The 26931-nt window shown below is 33.0% G+C and overlaps 3 protein-coding genes across 3 annotated transcripts in view; 2 read left to right on the top strand and 1 right to left on the bottom strand.

Moving 5' to 3' along the window:
* Window positions 1–10359, top strand: part of LOC135840049 (midasin) — a 78892-nt gene extending 68533 nt beyond the window's left edge. The window contains exons 45-77 of the mRNA XM_065356366.1: window positions 12–211; window positions 300–684; window positions 757–942; window positions 1013–1261; window positions 1431–1678; window positions 1756–1944; window positions 2019–2562; window positions 2649–2875; window positions 2975–3192; window positions 3268–3482; window positions 3568–3678; window positions 3791–3955; window positions 4027–4244; window positions 4397–4559; window positions 4640–4777; window positions 5119–5885; window positions 5964–6105; window positions 6177–6365; window positions 6442–6606; window positions 6696–6936; window positions 7007–7132; window positions 7202–7399; window positions 7472–7626; window positions 7710–7935; window positions 8012–8190; window positions 8269–8347; window positions 8453–8586; window positions 8649–8810; window positions 8891–9055; window positions 9126–9260; window positions 9337–9476; window positions 9651–9900; window positions 9992–10359. Of these exons, the coding sequence (XP_065212438.1) occupies window positions 12–211; window positions 300–684; window positions 757–942; window positions 1013–1261; window positions 1431–1678; window positions 1756–1944; window positions 2019–2562; window positions 2649–2875; window positions 2975–3192; window positions 3268–3482; window positions 3568–3678; window positions 3791–3955; window positions 4027–4244; window positions 4397–4559; window positions 4640–4777; window positions 5119–5885; window positions 5964–6105; window positions 6177–6365; window positions 6442–6606; window positions 6696–6936; window positions 7007–7132; window positions 7202–7399; window positions 7472–7626; window positions 7710–7935; window positions 8012–8190; window positions 8269–8347; window positions 8453–8586; window positions 8649–8810; window positions 8891–9055; window positions 9126–9260; window positions 9337–9476; window positions 9651–9900; window positions 9992–10174 (7092 nt within the window). The 3' untranslated portion in view covers window positions 10175–10359. The remainder of the gene's footprint in view (window positions 1–11; window positions 212–299; window positions 685–756; window positions 943–1012; window positions 1262–1430; window positions 1679–1755; window positions 1945–2018; window positions 2563–2648; window positions 2876–2974; window positions 3193–3267; window positions 3483–3567; window positions 3679–3790; window positions 3956–4026; window positions 4245–4396; window positions 4560–4639; window positions 4778–5118; window positions 5886–5963; window positions 6106–6176; window positions 6366–6441; window positions 6607–6695; window positions 6937–7006; window positions 7133–7201; window positions 7400–7471; window positions 7627–7709; window positions 7936–8011; window positions 8191–8268; window positions 8348–8452; window positions 8587–8648; window positions 8811–8890; window positions 9056–9125; window positions 9261–9336; window positions 9477–9650; window positions 9901–9991) is intronic.
* Window positions 10360–10454: 95 nt separating this feature from the next.
* Window positions 10455–26803, bottom strand: Ugt50B3 (UDP-glycosyltransferase family 50 member B3). Its single transcript, XM_065356390.1, has 6 exons — window positions 26434–26803; window positions 13890–14216; window positions 11517–12014; window positions 11147–11381; window positions 10847–11066; window positions 10455–10744 (listed from the first exon to the last, which is right to left on the bottom strand). The coding sequence occupies exons 1-6, from the start codon at window positions 26434–26436 to the stop codon at window positions 10462–10464; spliced, it is 1566 nt and encodes a 521-aa protein (XP_065212462.1). The 5' UTR covers window positions 26437–26803; the 3' UTR covers window positions 10455–10461.
* Window positions 10965–26931, top strand: part of LOC135840076 (cuticle protein 8-like) — a 129907-nt gene continuing 113940 nt past the window's right edge. Inside the window, exon 1 of the mRNA XM_065356411.1 lies at window positions 10965–11105. The gene's annotated coding sequence lies outside the window, so the exon portion shown is untranslated. The remainder of the gene's footprint in view (window positions 11106–26931) is intronic.

The raw sequence follows: 26931 nt of genomic DNA, 5'->3' as shown, positions 1-26931 counted from the left end.
ATTTTTTATAGGACCTGCTTCCATTCCATTATCCAACTATTGCCACTTTTGGAAATGAATTCGTGTTCATGTTCAATCAACGTGTTTGTTTGCCTACAATCTATACACCTTCGATGAGAAATCTTCAAGTTTATAAGATCATGATGAATCAGTTGAAAGAATTTTTATGGAAAAATTCTGCTTATATTTCGCAGTCAAAAGCATCTTATTTGTAAGTATTTAAAATTCAAGCAAACTCGTGTATCGAATCTAAAATTAAAACTGTTGAATTTTTCCATAATGAATTAATCGTGTTTCAGATACAATGAAGTGCAAAGTATTCGATACCAGTTTAATTATTTGATATTCTGCTTACGCGGAATTTTCGAACTGAATAATGACCTTCCCTGTTCTGCGGAGTCGATTGACGAAATTATACAACACTTGAAAGATCTTGTCAAACGTAAAAGAATAATTGAAAGCGGAGTTGCTTTTAAAGAATTTGAACTTATTGATATCATCAGTAATAATCTGAAAGAAGTTTATGGATTGTTGGAAAAAATAAGTGATTCAGATGAAACGTGGATCACTCTAGGAAAAAGTTGGATTGCTATTGGAGTTATTCAATTGTTATTGTACTCCATTTTCGATTTGGTTGATCCGGTTCAAAAGATACGGTTTAAGAAGTTGAACTATGAAGACGATGTGAGTAATATGAGTTTTTATTTTCTCTTTTAAATCAACGTGAAATTAAATTCTTTTTTTTTCTTTTTGTAGTCGGAGTACGTACGATGTCGTCTAATGCTAGAAAAAATATCGGAAGTTTTGCTCGGGTATAACACTGGTTTCCCCTACGAAGATTTATACAAAAAATGGCAAGTTGAGATTTCTGAAAAAATCGAAACCTTCCCCAATGATGTAATCATGAGAGATGAAATAGAAAAATACTACAATATCGTTAAAGTAAGTTATTTAAATTTACTATTAAGGACTTTTCCGGGTTCATCTAATAGTCTGTTTACGATCATTTCAGGATGTTGAACAATTTAAAAACAGTATCGGTTCGTTGAAATCAATTTCCAAAATATATTCGAAGATTTTGCATTACATAGAAAATCTAAAAAGCTTCAATTTCGAAAAAGAAGTCATTTCTGGTGCTCATTTGACCATTAGAGAATGTACAGTTTGGTTGGACTCCGTCGAGCATTTTTTGAATTCACTTAACGAGAAATATGTAGAGTACGCTGATGTTATTACACCGATTACTTACGCTATTATGCAGGTATGCTGAATTTCTTCTCTGTATTTTAGCATTAGCGATATCTGTTGGTGATTAAGGGAACTGCTGATCAATAATGTGTGACATGAGCGCTCTCTATTACTTTTTAGATATATTTCAGTGTAAGGTAGATTTTCTTTGAAAAATTTTATAAAAAATGTTGAAATTACAGGTTACCTGCGGAATCCAGATTCTATCTTCATATTTGTCGAAAAATATTTCCGTCTGTCGATCTCTCGTAATATTATCATCCAATGATACGAATACAGTTCAAAACCTCTGCTTGAATTTATGTTCATTCCCTCAGTCTAATCTTTCAAAAGTGTACAATTTGGTTGAGCTTTGCTTTTCTGAAAAAGTTGTCGAGCTTTTAGCTCACAACAAATCGGAAAAATTCGGCTCCACGACTGTTACAATGAAGTAATGCTATATTTTCTGTGTTTTTGTTATTCGTAAGCTCATGAATTATTCGTTTATACGAGAAATTGTCTTTTCAGATTGACTAGTAGCTGTTTGAAGGAATTTTGTTGCTTATTATCCGTAATCAAAAACACCGATGGAAAAATGAAGCGAGATATTTGGAATACCATTCGACAGTTGTTGAATCGAGTTGTGTATTTATGGAAAGTACAGGAAGAAAAACGTGAAGAAACTCAACAACAAGAGGATAGTCTATATCTCTTCAGGTCAGTTGCCTATTTTACTCTCCTCCTTCCCTCAGTACCTCCCAAAACTCATATGATATGAAATTTATCTGTAGAACAAGAACATTATGCGAAACTGTACCAGAAGAAGAAGAAAACAAAATCCAAATTCAACGGTTCTTTGCACCTTCATATAATGAAGATTTTGACACCGAGCCTACCCTTGAAGAAAAAGAGTCTACGAAAGAATCGAAAAAACCTGAAATTCTGTTGACGGATGATGATCTTACAGAAATTTGTACTATGCATTCACACTTGGCGAAAAAATTCACCTGTAAAAGCTGGTTACGTCCAGAAAGTGAATGTGATACGTATTCATACATTTTGGACTCATTTTATGATCGATATTGTGTCTTTGCTGCGGTACTGAAGGATTATCATTCCGCAATGGATGAGATTATTGACTCGATTTCATTGCCGGGTGCCATTCTGATGACTTGCAAGGCCCAAAAGTTCTCATCTTATGTTGAAGATTTTCAAGATTTTTACCATAATTCAGACGTTGATGAGGTGTACTCGTTTTATCCTATTTTAATTAAAGTGAAAGAGCATACGGAAAATTTGCTCAAATCTTGGGAAGATAATCCTGTTCTGTTGAAGGTGAGAAATTGTAGAATGATTTTTCTGTTATGATTAAATATGTATAAATATATTATTGAATTACAAAAATATCAACCATTTTTCAGATCGTAGAAACCGTTGAAAGAATAATGTCTTTCGAAGTGACGAGTCCAGTTTCACGTTTCCTGACTGGAGCTGATGTTTTATTACAAAAATTACACGAATGGGAGGAAGTTGCTCATCATGGCGTATCTTTCACGAAAATCTATGAAAATTTGACCGGACTAATTTTCAAATGGAGAAAAATGGAAATTTCTTATTGGAAAAATGCGCTCGAAAATGTGGCTTCTAGGTAAGTAATTGTTTGTTAACGAGTGTTATTCCGAAGTAGGTATATTTTATTGAAATTTATTATATGTTTGATCGATTTTTTTTCGCATTTATTTTGCAGAATGAAAAAGAAAACTAGTAAATGGTGGTTCCATTTATACACAGTCTGCTGCCAATACTTGGAAAACTCAGATAATCAATGTTCTTTCGAAGTGCTAGTGTCAGCTTTCCAAAAATTTATCGAGACTTCGGCCCTCGGAGAATTTGATGCCAAATTAAACTTATTGTTTGTTTTTCATTGTCATTATGCCAATCAAACCAGCAGCAATTCTAGACTGAGTGAGTAAAATTCCAAATTTCTAAATAGAAAAAATACAGATGTTTTCTTAATAGATAATTTTATTGATGAATTAGGTTCATTATGTAACTGTTTGTGGAATCTGTACTCGTATTACAAACAATTCGAAGCTCAAATTTCTGCTCATATTCATAAACTTAGCGTTGATGTTCGCAAAAATCTCCAGAATTTTGTTAAAATCACTCGTTGGAATGATATTAATTACTGGTCCATTATGAAAACTGTGGAGAAAACTCACGAGCAATTGATGAAATATATTAAACAATTTCAAGTAACAATCTTTCCCTATGAATAAACTGCAATTAGTATTATTATTAAAAGAATCTAATATTTATTTGTACTTTTTCGATTTTTAGAAAATTTTAGAAACTCCGGTTCAAAGCGGTATGAACCATATTCCTAATACGGAAAAAACTATTGAGTTAGATGTTGATAATCTTTCGTTTGTATTTAAAACATCATTACCGGTGAGTTTCTATTCATTTATTTGCTTATATATTTATTTTTTAAATGGAAATATAGAATGTTTAAGTATGAATTTATGTTCATTAAAAAAAAATCATTGTGATGATTTTGCAGGAAAATTTTTCGGTTGATTATGCGGAGTTCAACAAATTTGTCACAAAATCTAAAAAATTGTGTAAAACTGTTATTCTTTCGTCAAAATATGATATTTTGACTAAATCTATGAAAGATTTTACCAATTCTATTCACGAAGATATTGCAATCATCAATAGGATGGACGTATGTATCTATTGCATAGTAATCTAGAATGGTGACTTATTCTTTATTATATTTTATTTCATTTTTTCTAGATTGACACCTCCCTGGAAAAAGAAAAACAACGCTCTCAAGCTAAACATTTATTACAACAGAAGAGGAAAACGATGGCGGATTTATTCCGTACTTTATCACGTTTGGGTATTTCCTACAGAACTGGAATTATTGTCTGCAGAAATCGAAATTTTTCGATTGAATTCACTAGCATGAAACCAATTGATATTGGACTTTCATATTCTGTGTTTTTGAAGAAGTAAGTAATGTTAAACGCATTTTTTCTATTCGTACTCGCTTCCTAAACTTCTCAAAAGCGTCATTTCATGTACCAAAAAAAAAAAGAAGGCACAAACTTGAAAATTGTGTTTCAACTTGAAATCATGATTTATGTATTTGTGATTTATCTAGTGCTGCTGATGATGTATTGATTAATTTATGGAGTGGTTGTGAAGAAAATTTCCTTTGTTCGGTGTCCAAACAATCCCAACTGAGTACAACGTTGGAAAAGCCACATCAAGATTTAGGCCCTCAGATTGTTGACAGATTGAAAGGATTTGCCAGTCACTTATTGGTTTGTATTTTCTTATTGAGAGAATGTTCAATTTATTGTGTTTGAATGCAGAATATTCAATTTCTTCTTTTTGTCCTTAGGATATCGCAATCAAACAGAAGGAGAATTTATTCGAATGCAGCGAAAATTTGTTGAATTTGAAAGTATACGAATCGATATTACCTGAGTTGTTCCAAGAAAACTGTATCATTGGTCACGAGAATGCTATTATTTTGAAAGTATGTGCATACCTAATTAAAATTAACAATACAAAATAATCCAAACTGAGAGGAGCAAAAGAAAATTTAAAACAATATTTTCTAAAATAAAAAATAGATAAAATGATAACATTTCATACAGAAAAAATACATATTACTCAGAAATTAAAATTATAACGTGTCAAGCTATGAACAACTCTCAAAATCGCTTATTTGCTGTAAAGGCATGTTATAATTTTATCATTTGTAGAATATTTCTAGGACTAATTCGAAAGTTCCTAAGAATACCCTCTCTTGTCTCAATAATTTATAAAATCAAAAAAATTGAATTCTTCTAATTCCCTATTGTGTTTTTGTTTCAGGATAAATTCATTCGTACTGTTAACGAAATCATCTATTTTCTTCATCAGTTCCTAGTTGTGTTGGATTGCTGCCCTTCCACCGACTCTGAATCGGTTCCTTTTTTGAAACTGAAAGATAACGATGGTCCTATATTATATGCTACAAAATCTAGTCCACTATGGAAAGAAATTCGCGATAAAGTGGAAACGCATTTAAGAAGTTTGAATGCATTACAAAATCGATTCTTTTTAAAAATAATTTCTACACTAAAAAGTTCCAAAGTGTACGATAAAATGATTACAAAGCATCAATATGAAGTCATAATGAACTGTGACCGAGAGTTCAATGATCTCCTACAAGATTTGAGTTTCATTAAATCGTCATTTTGTTGCCAAGATTACGACCAGTCTAATTCACTGTTAGGAGGAATAGAAGAAGTAGAACGGATGTTGATGGATTTATTAAAAGCCAAGAATGATTTCCATACTCCAGACGCTGATGCCAGTTGTGATACCAACACCTGTGAAAAGAAACTGGAAAACTTAAGGAAGAAGATTCTGCTTAGTGTTCAGAAAGTCTTCAAAAAGCATACTGCTGATAAAGAAAATTTTGGGGCCGGTTGTGATGATGAAGCGAATCCTATTAGAGAAAATCATCTGAAAGATGAATTAATAAAATCATTGGACGAATATATTGCAACATTGGACGTTAAGAATGTGTCCAAACGTGTTTTTGGTCTGATTAATCAATTTCTGCAAACAAATTTCGATAATTCGACAAAGAAGAGGTAAGATTGTGCTGATTTTTTTATATTTTTAAAAGGAAATGGAAGTATTTTATATATGTGTTTTCTTATATTTGATAGGCTGCTTGAACCGCTGGTACCTTTGTTAAACCAGTATACTTTATTGGCTGAATTTATAACCGCACAATATCTTTCTACCTATAAACTGACAACCAAATTGTGTTCAAATCTGCTGAGTCTATTCACCGATCTCTCTACTAAGGTGAGCATATCATTTTGTGTAATTCTGCGGTGTTTATTTTTTCATCCATTTAAAACGTGGAAATTTTTCAGGGTTTTTGCATTCCAACCGAACTGCTTGAAGAAGAACAAGACGGTAAAACATCTCAAGATAAAAATGGTATGGGATTGGAAGATGGCGAAGGTATTAAAGATGTTTCTGATGAGATTGAAAGTCAAGATCAGTTGGAAGGTGCTCAGCAAGCGGGCCAAGAGGAAAAACAAGAGGATAAAGATTGTAAAGTAAGTCATCATCTTCAAATCTTTTTTTTTTTTTTTTTGAGGAGGAGAACAATGGCTGTATTATGAAAATTTATAGGAGGAGGAAAAAGGAATCGAAGTATCCGACGATTTTGGAGGTCGTTCCCAAGACTTGGAGAAAAAAGACGATGAAAATGATAGCGACGAAGATGACGGAGACGAAGACGAGCTTGATAAAGAAATGGGAGAAACTGGTGAAGAAGCTGAAAGTCTGGATCAACAGGTAATTGGCGTAAATTTGTGGAAACCTGCAGACATTCCGCAAACAAAAAGCGAGTGGATCGTTTCTAAACACATTTTTTTTTTCTTAAGATTTGGGGTAGCGATTCTGAAAATGAAGAAGACGAAGAAGGAGAAGGAAAAGAATCTAATGAACATGATGATCGCGGTGAGCAGACAGGTCCTAAAGAACTCGGAGCCAAAGATGAGAGAACTAAGGAAACTGAAGAGGGTGGCGCTGACGATAATGATCAAAACGAAAAAGAACAGCAGAAAGAGATCAATGAAATGGATGAAAACCAAAAAGATGAAGATCATATTGATCCGTACCATGGTACGATACACTTTTATAGTTATTCTGCTTTCTAATTATTAAAATTTATTGTGCCAATTTGAAATTTCAGGCAAACAAGAACCCCCTCCAGAACCAGAACCGTTTGATTTACCCGATAACCTAGAAATTAATGAAGAAGGCAAAGATGATGATGGACAGGATGAAGAAAATCCGTTTGATATCGATGCTATGAAAGGTATTTTTATCGTCTTTTGAATACATTCAAATAATTTGTAAACTACAATTATTATTCTAATCATTATAGAGCAAAAAGTATCTGAGGATTTACCTAATGAGACTGAGGAGCAAGGTGATGAAAAAGATGAAGAAACAAAAGAACCTGAATTGAACAATGAAAGTGACGACGACGATGATGTGGGTACGAAGAAAGACGACAAAAAATCCGATGAAATCGAAGGCGAAGAAAATGACGAAGCTGAGAAAGAAGAAGAGAAATCTGATGGTGATTAGGATTTTTGTCCACGCCTTAGTCCTCCAAATGATGAATATTTTAACTGAAAATTTTTTCAAACAGGCGGTGCAAAAGATGAAGATAAGATTGGAGATGAACCTAAACCTGATGAAACACCAGGAAAAGATGAGGAAGAAGCTGCAAAGCCTTCAGAGGAAACTCCCAGCGAAAATCCCGCGCAAGCTGCTGAAAACAGCGAGACTGGTTCTAAAGATACGGTAATTTGCAAAATTTACTAAGAAATTTTTCTCCAATGTTTCCGAGTTCACTTGTGATGAATTTTAAAATTCCTCTGTTATAGGTGAGTAAATTACCAGAAGAAAACAATCAAAAGCCTGAAGAAGAAAAACGACACGATACCACAGGTGTCGAGCAACAAGGAGTAGGAAAAGCTGACGAAGCAGAGAAAAATACAAAAGAAGGACACTCCAGTGAGCAAGACAAAGGCACTGAAAGTCGGGAAAAAGGCAATAAAGAGCAAAAACGAAAACTGAAACCGGGAGAAAGTGACATGAATCGCAGTCTAGGTATGTACTCTACCGTAATTCGTATTCTATCATTTTTTAAAAATCAGTGTGTAATCATTCATTTAATTTAATTCAGCTGAAGCGAACGAATCAGCTAGAAAAAGATTGAAAACGATCGACTCTCGAGAAAATCAGCAAACCGAAGAAGATGAAGCTGTAGATGAATCTGAAGGTGCGAATAACGAAGCCGATTTGTATCAACATATCAAAGAATCTGAGAAAGGTACAACTGAAACCATTGATGCTGCAACTAAGGTACCCATATCCATTTCCTACTACCAGTTGAATAAACTTTCGAGAAATTTTTGATTCTATTTATTTTTTTGTATTAAGGAACAAGCTGAAAAACAACCGATTGTTGATGAAAAAGGAGAAGAACTGAAAGAAGACGAAGATGTAGAGATGCACGAAAGTGAGTTATTTTTTGTATTTTACTTTGAACCTGCTGAATTTCTGACTAGGTACCGCTACCTATTTATTGGGCTGTTCATCACTATAAAATGATGTTTTTTATTAGGCGATGAAGAATGCAATAAAGATGATATAATGGAGCAAAATCCTGATAAGATTATAAGTTCAAAGAAAGACAATAAAAGAAATAATATTGAGGGAGAAGTTGTGGATGATCAAACTGAAGTGGACGAAGTAAAAGTAAGCGCATGTCGCTTTTAAATCTAATCAAGGAAAGCGTTTAATAATTTTTTTTCTAATAGGTGGAAGGTGATTACGTAGAAACTATGACAGTCGAACGAGGATTTGAAACAACATTTCACACTCAAGAACACGAAGATGAGGAAAAACGGCATGAATTAACCATAGAGTATATAGAATCTTTGAAAAATAAAGTACAGGAGCAGTTATCTACGTGGAACCAGGTACCTACTAATATTAATAAAATTTATTACCTACCTAATTGTAAAAGGTTTGCGGAAAAAATTAATTGTTTTGTTTTCAGACTCCCGCATTAGAAGAAGCTTCTACCGCTTGGGAAATGTTTTCTGCGATAACATCTAATTTGTCTCAAGAACTTAGTGAACAGTTACGATTAGTTTTAGAACCGACGCTTGCCTCCCGGTTAAGAGGTGATTTTCGGACAGGACGTAGAATTAATATGAGAAAGGTATGGGTTTGAAAATTTAATTAAACGTTAACGTAATTCTATTTTCATTCTGTGTTGTGATTTGTATTAGGTTATTCCTTACATCGCTAGTCAATTTAGGAAAGATAAAATCTGGCTTCGTAGAACAAAACCATCTAAGAGAGAATATCAAATTATACTCGCAATCGATGATTCTTCCAGTATGGCTGACAATCATTCGAAAGAGGTATATTAAAAATTCTATACTATCAATCGAATGTACCGGCGTATTGGACATTAATGTAATGTTGATTTTTTTTTAGCTCGCGTTTGAATCGGTGGCTCTTGTTAGTAAAGCATTGAATTTAATAGAAGCTGGTGAACTAGGTGTAATTAGTTTCGGCGAAAAGACTCGTATCTTACATCCCTTGGGAGAACCATTCACTACGCAGACTGGCGCAAAGTACGTAAATATTTACTCAAAATACCTGTTCAATCTATTTTAATTTGATTTTTCGTTTTTATCATAATATAATAATATTTATTGTTTGAAGAAGCAAATTGACGTCGTAATGATGTATCGTAGTTCGCCTGCTCGCGAGTTGCCTATAATTTTGTAAAATGTTATTTTTTGCAGATTAATCAGAGATTTCACGTTCGATGAAGTGCAAACGAAAATTGCCGATGCTATTCACGCAGCAAATGGCATATTTTTAACCAGAGGAAGTAGTAATCATGCGATAAAATCGGCGCAATTATTGGTCATCGTATCAGACGGTCGTGGCATCACGGGCGAAGGAGTATCAACCGTAAAATCGGCTGTCAGAACAGCTAAACAAGCTGGAATATTCGTCGTTTTTATTATAATAGATAATCCTAACGCAAAGGTAATTTGAACATCGTTACTTACCGGTAATGTGATAGAAGTTTAAATGTTTAATGGCCTGATGTTCACATTTTTTTAACGTCGTTTTGCAGAATTCCATTTTGGATATACGAATGCCCATATTTCAAGGTAATAAGCTGATGGGAATTCAAAATTACATCGATAATTTCCCTTTTCCTTTCTATTTGCTTCTACGTGATATTAATAAATTACCTGGTGTTCTAAGCGATGCCCTCAGACAATGGTTTGAACTGGTTATTAGTTCTAACGATTAATTGTCATGTGATTATTTTAGATTATTATTATAGAATACATGTGTAATTGTGTACCAACTATCTACCTAGCATACAATATTATTGTTTTATTTATGTATTTTTTTCATTTTTTAATTACGAATTTTGTTTGAATATTTTAAATTGATTTGTCAATTCATTTTTTAATATAATTGTTGGAAAGAATATTAATCATGCAGATTTTTTCCGGTTGATATTTTAGTTATTCTATCGAGTTTTCGCTTAGTACCTATCGTTTCGAAAGTCAAAATGAGATACGGTATGATTTTTTAATTGACTTTAATTTTGATTTTGTAATTGCAAGAAAATATCCTATTACTTAATCTGAGTATAAAAAAAGTTAGGTATAAAATTGAATAAATTAAAATTATTGCTAAAGTAATCACATCGATAAGGTAATACGAGATGAAAGTCATTTCTTTGGAAGGAGAATGCAAATGCTGTCCTCCATTATGCCGAAGTACATATTCTGTCCAGAAGACAGCGCGATCTAGCGGCGATTCCAGTTGATCTTTTAGCAACAATGACCTTTTGATGGCGTTTGATTTGTATCTGCAAAAAATGATAACAATGATTTAACACGTGATTTGATCGATTGATGTAATATAGTGATTTCGCGTGGTTGATGGGAATGCGTGTACTTTTGATACTTACTTCGGATCGTTAATTACATTTGAGACGCTTTTCAATAATTTATTAGCCGTAAGTTCGCGTAATTCTAATCGAATCGCGTAACCATCTTGTACGGACTTCTCAACGTTCGAATCATGATCACAGAATACTGGCATTGCTACCACTGGAACTCCATGAAAAACTGTTTCAAATAAGCTCAGTAGTCCGCCATGAGTAACGAAAGCTCGAATTTTAGGATGTCCTGAAGAAGACAGTTTCATCCGATTGAAAAATAAGTCATGTAAGTACTTCTACTTTCATTAATAGTACGTATATTATCACCTAATAAATCTTGTTGTGGAAACCAATGACTTAACAAGACATTCCGAGGTAAATCGAAAGTCGGAGCGATTCCCACAGATTCCCATTTCCATAATATCTGATATGGTAAACTGCGGAAAACACTTATGAACAGTAATCGTAATTCTTCCGGCATATTCGAAGCTTTTACCGAAGATCCCATACTGACGTAAATGAATCCTCTGTTATTTCCAGCGTTGATAAAATCTTCGAGCTCCTAAAAAATGCATAATTTCTTATAAGTATTTCTCTGTTGGAGTGTTGGTGTAGGAGAATCAAAAGTGTCGAGGAATTGTCGAAGATAATTTTGAAAGTTGATTGTGATCGGGTTATACGTTGGTGGAACTCTTACTTGAGGCAATGGCTTTGCTGATCGACAATGTAAACAAGCTACTTCCACAACTGATGGCAAAAACGGTCTAGGATATGTCAAAGAGAAATGCCCATTTTGAAAAATTACGCTCACGTTTTTCGATATTTCGTAAGCGTTTGGAATATTTGGACTGATATGCGTCTTGAGAACTTGATGCAAGAAGAAACGCACCATTATATTGTGCAATATTGATAATCCTACGTGATACATGGTGTTTGTCAAACGTTGTACGATGTTCATATTATCAGAATATGGTAAACCCAAATATGGCGTGATGGAGTAAGGTGTTGGATTTCCGGCCAACGACAAAGATCCGGTGTAAAATCCGACAGTGTTGATGTAAATGAAAGGAGCTTGGAAATGATATGCTAGACCAACGCCGCATTCTGGATAGGCACCGTCTAAAATTAAGAGATCGAAGTCACGTTTTTGCATCAGTGTTTTCGTTTCACGATCCGATAGGAAAGCGTCGCAAACCTGTAAGAAAAACTGTCTATTAGATAAAATTGAACAGACCTAGTGGATGCAGGCAGAGATGCATGACCCCTATAGGCCTATAGGTCTACGATGAGCATCTCCCAATTGAAGCCCTGTCCACAACCCCAGCGGGCTCAGCGCTTCTGAAATGTTGAGAAATGAATAACATTTTGGCATAGTTTTCCTTTTCCTTTCCATGTCATTCGATTTTCGTCAAACTTTTCAACTTGTGCTCAAAATATAACTTAGGTATCAAAAACAAACGCCTCCTAAAAAATGAATCACTCATTGAAATGCATTTTTTGGTGTTCTGTGGTTTCAGCGAGGCTCTAGCCAGGGTTTGACAAATATTTCAGAATCTAAAGGTAGGTCATTGCCTCATTAGGTTCACTAACTATTTCTTTTGAAGGTTTTGAACTTGAGCTTAAAATTTGAAAATATAGGGTTTTATACAAATGAAGAGTGATATTCCAAAACTCGCTTTGTCCATTTTTATCAAAGTTGGGTTTTCAGTGGTACCGGGTAGATGAAGTATTAACTCACATTCCTACATCATCAACCTACCAAAATGAGGTGTTAAACTCACCTAAATAGCCAATTCACCAAAAATTTTTAAAAAAAAGAATGTTCCAAAAGGCGCTTTGTCCATTTTTATTGAAATTTTTTTCAGCGGTATTTAGTGGATGAAATGTATACCTACACTCCTACATCATAAATCCACCCAAATGAAGTGCTAAACTCGCCTAAAAAGCCAATTTACCCGTTTAAAGGGAAACTGTTTTTCCTCTCTCCTGAAAAGTTATGAAAATGGACAAAGCGAGTTTTGGAATATCACTCTTCAAATATCAACCTCCCGAATCGATTGCCAACATTTTCGAGTCAATCTGGAGGCTCCTCCAGCAGAACTTGTCATTTCGGCACTCGGCATTCAACAATTTAAAAAAAATATACAAAATCAACCTGCACTGCTTAGAATACGTCTTCTTGATTTATTTCTACAAATGAATATGAGGTTTTGAAAAATGTGAAAGTATGTTCATTTTAAAATTTTATTAGTGGTCCATATTAGGCGTCCAAAACTTCGAACTGTCATTTTGACACTCGTCACTCAATAATAAAAAAAACATACTTAAAGTTGACCTTCACCCCTGAAGTTTTGTACAGTGTTAGTGGAAGAATGGAACTTCATTTTAAGCTTTGTGGAGGTTTTTACCCCCTATAGTTTTCAAGTGACAATCCTACAAAAAAGTGGTCCATATTTGGTGCCTCTACCCTTAACCCCGTTGTTTGGGGGCAGTATTTTAATAAAAATAATTCTCATGTTTTTTCACCTACCGAAATCGATTTGGAATGTTGAACTTATATCAGAATTAAATTTTCAGCATGCCGAAGTTAATTAAACTTTATGGAGAAACTTGAAATTGTTGGAGAAAAGTCGACTTATGCTGGAAGTTCCAGATCGGTTCGAAAATGCATTTTCAAAAAGTATTTTGAAATTTCATAAAAATTGTCGTTTGTTTTCGTATTTATCTCGAAAACAGTTCCTCTTGACCCCTTGATTTTTTGAAAGATATTTGGAGAGTAAGCTGCCGTACATGCTTCAATGTCGACTACTGCATGCAGTTAAACGCTTTCTGTCGTTTACTTATAATTTTCTTAAAATATACTTATTATTTATGGAAAAATTTCAACGTGACAACTAAAAGCATTTAGCTTCAAATTGACTCTGAGTTGATCAACGGAAGAATACCCTCAATTCTGTAAATGCCGGAGGGGTGATACAATAAAGAGTAACTCATTTGAACGCTACCGATACCAAAATACTAATATTGATATTGAAACCTAAACCCAATGCAATTTCAAAAAGATTCTTACCTGATACCCGAATTTAAAAATGTCAATAATAGGAACTGGCAATTCTCCTTTCAGTTTCGGTCCAAGCAAGTCCCAGTTGGTAAAATTTCTTATGTACAACACTAAGTTTGTGGGATTTATCTCTTCTATTAAAGAATTCTGCGACTCCGTTGGGAACGCGTTGATAAAGGTTACGTTGTGTTTACGTTCCACCAATCCTTTTGCTAGTTCTAAAAATGGAATTTTATGGCTTTTAGTCCCAGCTAACGTGATCATTAATATTTTCGAACTCTGAACCAAGTAAACGTACGAAATAAGTAACAGGAAAAATTCTCTCCTCAGAAATACCTGAAAAAAATGCACACAAATAAACAATAATATTAACAACCGCAACAACTTAGGTTCGTTGTAATAAATTTCCTTTTCTGTATAAATTGTCATGATTCAATAAATAGGTACTAGCCTACTGTGTAAGTCTTACTATGGTGAAAGGGAAGTCAAGTTCAAGGTTGCGTTCACTTTAAAGAAGGTTATAAAAAGTGAAAACTCTCAAGACTGTCTCTCGTATGTAAACATAGGATAAATTCGCGCTATTTTATTTAATTCTCTACAGTTACTGTACCTATGTAAATAAATTCCACGAAAGTTAAAATTGTTGAAACGGCAGTATATTGGGAATTAATTCTTTGCAAAGATCTATGGCAATTGTTTCAAAAGTTTAATTAAAATACTTTTTTTTCTTCTTTGAACTCTATAATTATTGTATAAAAGACTGTGTTTACTATAATGTAATTAAATACGAATAGAATATTTAACCAATACGAATTAAATGATAATATTAGCTTTCCATGCTTTATTTAGGTTTTTTTTTTACTAGGTAGGTAATTGAAAAGAACGTTTAATTACTCTTCGAACTTTTAAATTTTCGATAAGTTCGTCCGTATTTTTTCCTCGCTGTTCATTGAATGAAGGTTTTCAAAAATCCCGCTTCGTAAGGTTATTCAACACGTCTTTATGTTATTGAAAATTCCCGAACGAAGATCGAGTCATTAAGCTATATTTTGTTACAGAATGACCTGATTTTTTGGGCCTGAATTTACAGTTATGGATACGTTGTATGTGCTATTGGAAAATGAATTATGTGCATAATTGATACTTCACGTAAGATTGATGGAAGGTTACGCATGTCGCCTACTCTTATAATATCATATTGTAAAGACAGCAGAATGTCGCTATTATTATTGTAAAAACCGATGCACAAAAGAATTTCCAGGTTTAGCTGTGTGTAGTAATGCGCTATTTAAAATTCTAGTGAACATGTCTCGTATTTGAACGTTGAACCATTTGTTTTTTTATGCATAAGATGGCAAGTCAGTTGAATTTTGAATTCGTGTACAATGCGAAAAGATACAGGGTGCCCAGAAATATCGAGTACCCCTAAGAAAGTTTTTCAGTAAAAATATAGGTTGGCAACGTGAAATAGATGCATATGATTAGTGGAATGTTATCTCTCCAGTCCAACAACCAATCATGTGCTATCATTATTATCATTCACTGTGACCAACCAAAGTATTTTAGTAGAAAACTTTTTTAGGGGTACTCGATATTTCTGGGCACCCTGTATGTATACCTACCTACGAGATTTCGAAAGGTTACGTATATTTTGGCTCGTTTTTGTTCATCTAAAAGCTGAATGGTAGAAGTGCTTATTCTTTTATACAGTTTTGCTCTTGGAAATAAATTTGATAAATATTACTAAAACTTGAATCGGATGATACAGTTTTGAAGGTTGTGAGGTGTACGCTTATCTCTTAATAGCACATTAAGCCTTTTTTGAAACAAAAGATGCCCATTTACGCAAAAAATGATTTTTACTTGGCGAGCTATCTATTTTTAATTCTATCTCTAAGAAACGTAGCCGAAAAAATCGCTGAAAAAGTTATCTCTACGATAAAAGTTCCGTTTTTTGAAGAAAAAAAGAAATAAAATGAAAGTAGAGGTGTCGGATTGTCCATTTTTAAACTCGTTTAAAGTATTCGTCGTGTCAGTTCAAGATTCTCGTCGTTGTTTCTTTTCCAACCATTAACGTTTTAATTCTGAGCTATTTACCTCAAATTTCTCAATCTGATACTTTTCTTCGCGTCTGCTCTCATTTTTATGCTTGCATTTGTGCGATCTTGTTGAAAAATTTGAGTCGTTGTGTACACTTTTTAGATGGTCCGGTCCCTCGAGTAAAAGTAAACAGAACCCGAGTTGTTGCCTTACAAATTATCAACTTGTTGGTAAAAAGAAACCCGAAATACCCATAACTAACGACCGCAGAGAAAATACAAGAACCTACCTACCTACCTGATGATATCGCAAAAAAGAATCGATCCGAATGGTGAGGAAAAGGATTATCAGAAGTGGCTAGAAACGAAATGGAAATTTCCTACGTCTAAGCGGTGCCTTTAAAATACTAACTTTGGCGAGTTGAAAAATAAATCGTCGGTCTGAACACTTCGCTTAGCTTTTTGTGCAAATGCTTTTTGCTATCTCCGTGTTTGTTATACCCCTATTCGTATGCCAATGTAAAAATCATACCTATAACTTTCCTTCGGTGCCTTTGTAGTACCATGAATGGGAAAATCAAGAAGAAATGAACTAGGTAGGTACTAGGTAGGAACTCTGACGTATTTAGTTGGAATTCAAAATCAAAAAGATACGGTGGTTAGAAAATTTGTACTCATAGTTACTTACCTAATAATTCAGGAGAAAACGCCATTTTGACAATTGTGTTCAAAATTTTACAACGCGTTAGGAAAGAACCCTTGAGGAAACATATCCTACAGAAAAAATTTGAACCATATTGGTTCGTTTGCAAGGGAGTACCAGGTGGTAAAAGTTGAAATTTATTGTGAAAAAACCTGTCCCAACATATCCCTATACACTTTAATTTCAGAACATTTTTAACTGACGAAATAATGCTTTCATGAACTTTCAAGAAAACATCCGAGTACCTAATTTTTCAGCTATTTTTCAGTGTTACCAATACCTACTAATTTTTTTCTCAATTTCACGATCCATTTTTACGTAAATTTTTAATTGAAAATGAACTTTCAAGAAAACATCTGAGTACCTAATTTTTCAGCTATTTTTCAGTGTTACCAATACCTGCCTACTAATTTTTTTCTCAATTTCACGAACCATTTTTACGTAAATTTTTAATTGAAGTTCACAAAAAATTGTGTGCATCATTTCGGTGCTGTTTTTATGAGTATTACAGTTTTGTTAGATATTTTTTTTACTCATCTCAGCGAATGTTTTTTTTTTCACTTAATGAAATAAACTCCTCACAAAAAAATCAAAATTCGAAAAAATTTAATTTTCAATTTTAAACATCAAAAAAAGTTTAAATTTATTAAGAACTGTTGTTGTCTTATTTTGACCTCTTTCTAACGTATTTCATGAAAAAGTTGATAAAAATTACACTCACAACAAAAAAATGAAAAATCGTTCATTTTAATCTTTTCGAATTTTGATTTTCTTGTGAGGAGTTCATTTCATCGAGTGAAAGGGGGTTTTCAACTTTTTCAACAGATACGTAAAAATAGGGGTCATGGGTCAACTTCACCTATCAAAACTTTTTTTCATGTTTTAAATCAAGAAATCACTTTTTTCGCAAACTTTAAATTTTTTTAAACCAACTTTGCAACATGTTACCATTCCAATTTTTTAATATGTTGTTCAGCATGAAAAGTTGTCCATAATATATTTTTTCCAGAATTTTTGAGAGTCGGAACCATATGAAAACTACGTTTCAAAACTTTTTGAGCTAATTTTTTGTACGAAAAAAAGTGGCAACACTGATTTTTATGATATCACCAAAAAGCCTTTCAAAACCCTTAACTATGGGAAAATGTTCCATCGTGGTAGATATCGCGGTTATCGAGTTGAAATGGATGATATTTTAGGTTCACTGAAAACTTTGACACCCCCTGGCTGCCTTTAAAAATGGGCTGGAGGGCTGCGATTTGCGCCATTGGTCACTCCTTCGGATGGTCTTTCCACAGGAAAAATTTCAAAAAAATCGCCGACCCCTCTACCACTTCTTGGTCCAATTGACGTGGAATGACCCAAATGCAAATTTGTTGAATTGAAAAAAAAATCTCTATGATGTTGATGGTAATTGAGTGGATTGCCAAAAAAAAAATCGGCGGAGTTTTACCGAATTTACTTTTGACCTTCACTTTGAGTTTACTATTTTAATGTTTCTGGCTCAAATTTTTACATATTTTTTTGTCGTAATTGGCTAAAAATCAACATTTTGAGACCTTTGAACCTCTGTGGATTCCGTAGTTTTGCGATTAAGCAACTACAAATTTTTTTGTGAATCTAGTAGTCCTATAATATGGCATTGTTTAGACCAATATTTTTTGAAAAAGAGTCCGAAAATGGTCAAAAAATAGTGATTAGGCAACTACAACTTTGGGAATCGCATGTTCTAGTCACAAGTTTGCTCTCTTGGAGTTTTGGCGCGATTTTGAATCTGTGTATTTAAAATGGCGAAATTATGTAATTTTTTTAAAATACTTTTTCAGATGTGTAGACTCGAAATCACGCCCGAACTCCAGGAAACTCGACTTATGACGATGAAATATGATCCCCGAAGTTACAGCTACCTAATCGCTTTTCCCCTCCATTTTCGAGCAATTTTTCCAAAATTTTGGACCCCAAAGTGAAAAGATATCCTGCAGACCATAATATGAAAATTCTCTAAAGGTATCAGAACACTTCGAAACCATCATCAGTTGATTTGGGCGATCTAAAAGTAGTGTCTAGACCAGATTCAATTTTTCTATCTCAATTTGATTAAATTTGAATTGTTTATGAAAAATAGAACCCATTTTGCAATTTTACCAGACATTGTATGGTGCCTACATGTATTTTTCAATACTCTTTCAATTCTTATCGGCTCTCGGTTCACTTCAATAAAATTTTATAGGCTGGGATATCCCCTAGTTCATGTTTTGAGATCGGACTCATCCATCGTATAAAATCCCTGTGCCGTCATCATCCTCAGACCTCAACAAACAATAATCTGGTTTCTCGGCTACGGTTATGCAACATGGCGTCAGATGAAATGGAGGAAATATATACCCAATGGTTACTTTCTTTAAAACCGACAATGTGTTATGACGGTACCTAGCGTTAAAATTACTACGAAAATTCTAACCGGTTACTAATTGGAATGATTAATATGTAAATGGAATATACGAAAAAAAAAGTATATCAAGGAACTCGATCGGAAAGAATTACATACTTAAATGTACCAACTCTGCTGTAAACATAGCTTATATCTATGTGCAAGTGTATAGAAAGTGAAAATATCAAGAAAGTAGATACCTATTTAGAGACATAAACTTAATCTGATTATATTGTACAAAATGATCACGCCTGAATCATTCGTAGGTATATTCGCAGAACTCTATGATTTTGAAATATTTAATAACGAAGCTTTTATATCAATTACTACGTTCTAATGTAGGTACTTATTTATATGACATAATTTCAATTTCGACGAATCGATTGAGTTGTTAAAAAAATCATCGATCGGTACCGAGAAAAAAATCAAAATTATTGGGCCGAAGCTCATCGCCAATACACACGCGTTAGGAAACCGGTATAACTTGGCCCTACAGGGGTAACGGTATATCGCGTAAACATTACATCATATTGGTAAAATGATCTAGTGACTTCATATAACGGCAATTAATTTGATAATTTCTCTCTAGATTGCTTTCCGGTGAAATGGATAAACTGTTGAATGTTATTTATCTACTTCTCAGTAAACACGCATTTATGCCATAGGCTGCATCGGGTATTCCTCTTTTCGGATATTTGATAGATAGGTACTTGATTGTACGTATTATAATTATTGCGTACCTTCGAGAATATCATTCTTCACAGACGTAAAATTACTCATGCCTTGCGTTTAAAAAAAAGGGTAAAATTATACATGTAGTAACTTCACTCGTGTACTATATTGTGAAATTTATTTGTTAATTGTTTATCGTTGGACGCTTTTTTATTATGGAAATTCTTCATTTTAAAATACATGTCATTAGCGTAACTAACCGAATACCTACTTGCTGTTTCCGATGTACATTTCCACCTTTGTTCCGTTCGGAAACGTTTCCTGTTTTTTTTTTTTTTTTTTTTTTTGCAATCATTGCTTTTATATTTCAAAAGTCCTATTCAACCAGGGTTGAAAAAAAAAATCACGTCGAATTGTTCATAATATTGGCAAATTCTCCACATTAGGTTATTTTGTCATTACTAGTTATTACTTTTTTTCATATAAAGTGATGTGCCTGCCTATTTAGGACATTTAGGTAATCTGCATAAAACATGTCATCGCTACGTAATCGACGTATACGATGGTTTTAAAAAAAACGATTGGCATCTCTTTTTTTTTGGAGGGGGGATGAAGCAGAATGACATTTATTGTATTAATTTACACCCACCTACCTAGTACCTACCTACCCAACCAACCTATTTTTAAGTAAAATGCGTGTCTTTATAAGTAAATAAGTAATAAAAAAAGAACATAAAATCGGTGTAAATTTATAAAACTATTCACTTTGCACTACAGAAACATTTGCTTTGAAAGTACAACCTAGGTAGCCTACATCATCGAAATCATGTTTTTATGTACTCGTATTTTGGTGTATTAAGATTATAAAACTTTCGGATGTGGTGCTGTGTACAGTAGTTGGCTTGAGGGTATGTGTAGATTAGGTACATACATATGTTTGTTGTCTGTTTACGTTGTAAACGTTTTATGTGAAAGTTTCCTTATTCGAACCTTTTTAAATTACGAGTATATTATAGGAATATGAAATTTTAGCGCTTCAACTGAAAACATTAACAACATATGGGATTACATAACAGTGACCTTACACTTGTGTGTACACTGTACGAATATTTACTGCGAAAAGAATATGAAAAATGATTTTTGACATTGCCACTTGAGCGAAAAATTACACCGTATAAAATTTACATAGACTCCAGTTACCTACCATTATTGCGATAAAAAGGTCGGATTTCGTACGGTAATTGCATCTTCTAATGCTTAATACGTATAATAGGTATCTGTACTTAGCACACATTCCCAGCACTTTATGAAAATGCATGTTTTCCTTACGTTTTTGTACTAAGAGTTGAAGCTGAAAGTTTTTGGAAAGAGATAACGATGATGTATGTTAGCAAGAAAGTTTAATTCAATAAAAAGTAGATAGGTCTCTACCTTCCTAATAATATTATATTTAGCAAACATAGGCCTATTTCTGTTTCGGAAAACACTGGAAAATGCTCCGAATTCGTGAAAAAATTTTAGCGTTTAGTGGCAAAACTGACACACGATTCAAAATTATCAAAAATGAATTAAGCATATGTCTAGAACTCTAGATGGAGTATTGCAAGCCGCATCGACTGGTGAAAAATAATGAGGAATATATATCCATCAAAAATACTTTTAAAAAGCAAAATTACCGCCAACCAAAAAAAAAAAAAAAAAAAAAAAAAAAACTTGCAAAAAGAATTGTCAACAAAAATCTGTTCATTAAGTAACTTTATTGAAAAAATTCATGATATCAAAACATCGCCAAGCAATTTTCATTCAGCAGTTGTGATCAGGAATTGATATGGAATTTCAAATTAATTTGGTACACACTGAAATAAAATATCCATAAGTTTGAGAACTGAATTGAAAAACCGGACCGATAAATTCCGCCGGCGCTTGGCCCGGTTTTTCAATTCAGTTCTCAAACTTATGGATATTTTATTTCAGTGTGTACCAAATTAATTTGAAATTCCATATCAATTCCTGATCACAACTGCTGAATGAAAATTGCTTGGCGATGTTTTGATATCATGAATTTTTTCAATAAAGTTACTTAATGAACAGATTTTTGTTGACAATTCTTTTTGCAAGTTTTTTTTTTTTTTTTTGGTTGGCGGTAATTTTGCTTTTTAAAAGTATTTTTGATGGATATCACGACTTTTTTTTTAAATGTGTACATATTGTAAATTGTTAATGCGAATTTGGGTACATACTCCAAGAAGTTGAGAATATCAGATTTTTATTGACAATTCTTTTTGTTTTTTTATAGGTAAGTTTTTTTTTTTTTGGTTGGCGGAATTTTTGCTTTTTAAAAGTATTTTCGATTGATATCACGACTTTTTTTTTTTTTAATAATGTAGATTATTATAAATTAGTAATGGGAATTCGGGTACACCAACAATTTTAGAATAATTTGTTGATTAAATCACAAAGTTTCTCACTAGAAGAACACTACCGAACTGATGTGAGTCAAATTTCGTACAGTGATTTAAATTAGGGTATTATTTCAAAATATAACGTTTGTTATTTAAAAAAATCATTTTTGACTCCCTTTTTCACAATTTAAAAGTTGCTTTCCCCCATAAAACCCCCCAAAAATGAAAATTTCTCGTTGTACCGTAGAAAAGGGTCATCTACATTATATTCGCTATCATTTTGCAAAATTTCAAGCAAATCGGTTCATTTGGAGAAGCTGTAGCCTTGTCAACGGAAATTTAAGCATGAAATTTCATGAATATTTCCATTTTTCACCCTCAATCACCCTAAAAATAAAAATTGTTTGCTGTACCATAAAAAAGGGTCATCTGCATCACATTTAATACAACTGTGCAAAATTTCAAGCAAATCGGTTCATTTGGAGAAGCTGTAGCCTTGTCAACGGAAATTTTCATGAATTTTCATGCTGAAATTTCCGTTGACAAGGCTACAGCCTCTTTTAATGAACCGATTTGGTTCAGATTTTGCACATTGATAGTGAATATGATGTAGATGACCCTTTTTTATGTTACAGCTAACAATTTTCATTTTTTGGGTGGTTTAGGATGAAAAATGGAAATATTCATCACGAAATTTCATGCTTAAATTTCCGTTGACAAGGCTACAGCCTTTCCAAATGAACCGATTTGCTTGAAATTTTGCACAATGATGGCGAATATAATGTAGATGACCCTTTTCTACGGTACCGCGAAAAATTTTCATTTTGGGGGTGTTTTAGGGGGGATAGAAATTTTAAAATTGAGAAAAAGGGGGTCAAAAATAATTTTTTTTTCAAAACTGACGTTGTATCTAAAAATAACTCATTAATTTACACCAGTGTACGAAATTTGACTTGAATTGGTTCAGTAGTTTTCTCTTAACACGAAGATTAGTGATTTCAAAAATTACCCCAAAATGCCAACTTTGGGTATTCCAATCTACATCATTTTTTACCGTAGAAAGTTTGTAAGCATACCAAATTAAAGCTCTCGTTGATGCCAACAACATATCAAAAAATCAGATTCGTGCGTGTTTTTATTCGCGAGAAATTCATCATCGAAAATACGCTTAGTTGTTCAGGGAATATAAGCAGTAAGTGGCCGGACTGTCATCACGTTTGGTATTATCGTTTTGTTTTTTTTTGTGTTCGTTTTTTTTCTTGCTTGGCGGGGCAGTCCGACCGGACTGCTTGATTGGCACGACAGAAAAAGTGATTTGAACGACAAGAAATTCGAACGACAAAATAGGGTATTTCAACGTCAATTATTAACGACGGTTCAGACCGACAATTCAGATAATACGAACGAGAAATTTGATTTCATATCACGACGAAAGAAATGTAATCCACGTCCAAATAAAATTTTGACCGCCAAAAAAATTATTGCCCAGAAAAATAAATGATTCCCTGTCAGAAAATGTTTTCCCGAAAAATAACTCATTTTGTAATAAAATTTTTAAAAATAAAAATAAACATAAATTTTACGAATGAAAAGTCCTTTATTTTTTTAAAAAAAAACTCCTTCTTAATACTTGCAGCACACTATTAGTTTCGGTCTGAAAGTTTAAAAATTCGTTGGCTCAAATGTTCTCTTAGGTGAATGTTGAATTAGAAAAAGTTTTGCTTTCCTAAAAAGTTTGATTTCTGGCAGAAATTACTAAAAATGGTGAAAAATTTGTAGTTTTTTTTTAGTTGCTAAAATTGTGAAAACGTTTTCTTTTATTTGGTCAAAATTTTCAAAAATTTTCAAAAATTCTTCTTTTTTTCAAAATTATTAAATTAATCTTGCTTATCAACTGCCAAAAATTGTGCTTTTTTTCCAAAAAATGACCAAGTTTTCCATTTTTTGAGAAAATTCCTTTCATGGTTTTTTGTGAAATTCCAAAAAAAAACTAGCCCAAATCGTTAAAAATTGATGAAAAGTTCCACTTTTTTTTGGGGGGTAAAATTGAAAACAAGTTTCGCTTTTTTGGTCAAAACCACCAAAAAGATATTGCTTTTCATCGAAACTATCAAAAAATCTCGGTTTTTTTTTTGCTAAAATAAGTGTCAAAAAATCTTACTTTTTGTTAAAACTGCCTAAAAATGCGTTTAAAAATTCGCTGGTTAAAGTGATCTTCTTTTTTTGTCGTTAAAATGTCCATTTTTCATCGTGAAAACACCTATTTCTGTCATGCCGATTACCGATAAATCACACCCAAAAAAATTCCATCCTCACTTTATCAGTGTAAAAATCGCTTTCAAAAATAAAGGCGATTTCAAAACTGACACGATCAGAAAAATCAACTACTTTTATTTTTTTTTCTCATTCATCACTTCAAGTTTAAAAATGTGTGTCAACTATCGAGCTACGCTTCTTTAGGTCTATAAGTACGAGTAAGTACCTAATACATATATAAATTAGCATTTGTGCTAAAATCGAAGTAATTTTCATTTGTTGAAAAGGTGTCTTTTTTCATCTCTTCTCGGCGTTAAATGGAATTCAATTCGTTGATCAACACAATGTTTATTATACTAAGAATTTCGCAATAAAACAATCCAAATTCCATTTTATGGACAAATTTTGCATAAATTGTCCGACTTTATGGAGATTATCTGTAGTATAATTTTCCAGCTTAGAACGCTGCAGTTGATCCCTAACATAAAAGTATACGTAACCATACGGCAAGCAATCTTCGTATCGAAATTCTAAATTTATCCAATAGTTTATTATGGAAAACGTATCCTGTTATTGGTAGGCCGAATGCATAACCCTATATAAGAATCATTAATGAATAAATTGCATTATACCTGCTGAGATTTCCTGTGTTGCAAACAAATTCTACGAATGATATTAGGTATAGGTATGATCGAAATAAAACCACCTTCATTTCGCAAGTCGCCGCGTTATGTTATCAGAATTTAATTTTGAAAATTCAATCATACAAGAAGGAAGTTATATCTATGTAGCATGATGACTGTTGAATAAATGAAGCTGTAAGTATCTGTTCAATGAACCTAGTGCAGCGCACAACGCACATTTACAAACCTGCCTGACCTACCTAGTGCCTGACTACCTGCTGCATACTTTTAATAATTCATAAACTGTGCAAAATATTTGTTTTTCCCTTTGTTTCATCCAGAATATGATTTCAACTGATTTCTTTACGGATCGACGTAACCTTGAGATTAATTTTTCGTTGTAATTTACTCGAGACCTCGTTACAATTTTTGTACAAGTTGAATTATTTTGATAAACCGATAAATTAGATGCTCGAATTACCCGTAACTCGCTTCTAACGATGATAACCTTCGATACTTGACCGTATCTTTGTGTAATCTTGGTAGTTCGGTGACATTTATTCAGATGACTTTAAGACCAAAGATAACTCGCACCACATGCATGATTCCAAGTTGTTAGAAAAGTACGTACTCGAACTGCTCGAGTACGTGTTTAAAAATGCTAGCTTGCTTTTTTTTCTATGACAAAATTTCACCACGTGATTGACGCTCTCTAAAAATACACTCGCGAATTTCATCAATTTAATTTTGAAAGAAACATCAAATATGTTTATAAAATCGATATAACGTTATCCTTGATAACGATGTTACGATAAACCTTATAATATACCTAATATATTCGTACATTGTCTCTCGATTCTACCTTCGTTTGTATCGAGATTTTTTTATAATTTTTTCTTTTTTATAGATATTAGGTAGGTAGCTATAATGTATTAAGCGTATTATTTTACCTCGACGAATACGATACGTGCATTTTTTTAAAAAACTAGCTTATCTACCTAACGATCATATTATTACCTCAAACTTGCTGCAAAGTTTCACTCCCAAATTATTTATAAAAATTTTCACAAAATTATGTAAATGTTGGATAATCTTAAAAAACATTAATTTCAGAAAAAAATTCTTCCCAAAATAAAATTTTCCATTTGGAATTTATTCGCCCCGTATCTTAAAAAAAAAAATATTTTTTAGGTAGGTTTTAAAATTATTTGAAAATGAAGTACAAAATATAAAAATATCACGCGAGTTATTCCATTCAATAGGTAATTCTTGAATTTTCAAAAGCTTTATTTTATGCATGTAATTTACTTTAATGGAAACATTTTGTTCCATTTTAACGGGAAAAAAATTGAAATTCGATAATACGTACGAAATGTCTGTAAGTAAGTACAGTAGGTAAATCCATTAAAACGAATATTCCGACTCACCATATTCAAAATTTCGTAAATACTGTTGAAGAATTATAAAAATCGCGAAAATAAAACGCACATTTTAACCGAATCAAAACACACGTGCTTGGGATAAAATTCGCTTATTTACATAGAGGAACGAGTAAATGAACATGTTTGTTTACAACTGCAATTGGGCTTCGGTATCAAAATGAAAAGTAAAATGCGAAAGGGAGAAGGATGGATGAGAATGGAGATGCATTAAAAGAGGATGAAGTCGAATGGAAGGAAGATGAGAAAAAAAGTGAGAGTGGTATTGTAAGAACCAGTGGTACAGACAGACGAATCCAAGTATCGTATTTTAACGTTCTTGTTCGTTGCGCTCAGGTATATGTTTAATTACTGTATGCCTACGATACACGGATTAATAATCAATGATTTGAGCTTTGCGATTTGATTTTATTCATGTCAAAGAAAATCAAGTTCAGTATTTAATTATGTTTTCGTTTTATTGAAATGAACTCCTTCATTCCTCTC

The sequence above is a fragment of the Planococcus citri genome, chromosome 3 (assembly GCF_950023065.1).
Source record: "Planococcus citri chromosome 3, ihPlaCitr1.1, whole genome shotgun sequence".
Taxonomy (NCBI): Eukaryota; Metazoa; Arthropoda; class Insecta; order Hemiptera; family Pseudococcidae; genus Planococcus; species Planococcus citri.
Note: the sequence above shows the minus strand (reverse complement) of the source record. Positions and strands in the feature narration are given on the sequence as shown.

Excerpts from the sequence above, each read along its gene's own strand:
- Ugt50B3 (XM_065356390.1), bottom strand. Across the intron at positions 11,382-11,516 it reads CAGCAAAGCCATTGCCTCAA|GAGCTCGAAGATTTTATCAA; the intron begins GTAAGAGTTCCA and ends TGCATTTTTTAG. Across the intron at positions 10,745-10,846 it reads AATGTAATTAACGATCCGAA|ATACAAATCAAACGCCATCA; the intron begins GTAAGTATCAAA and ends CATTTTTTGCAG.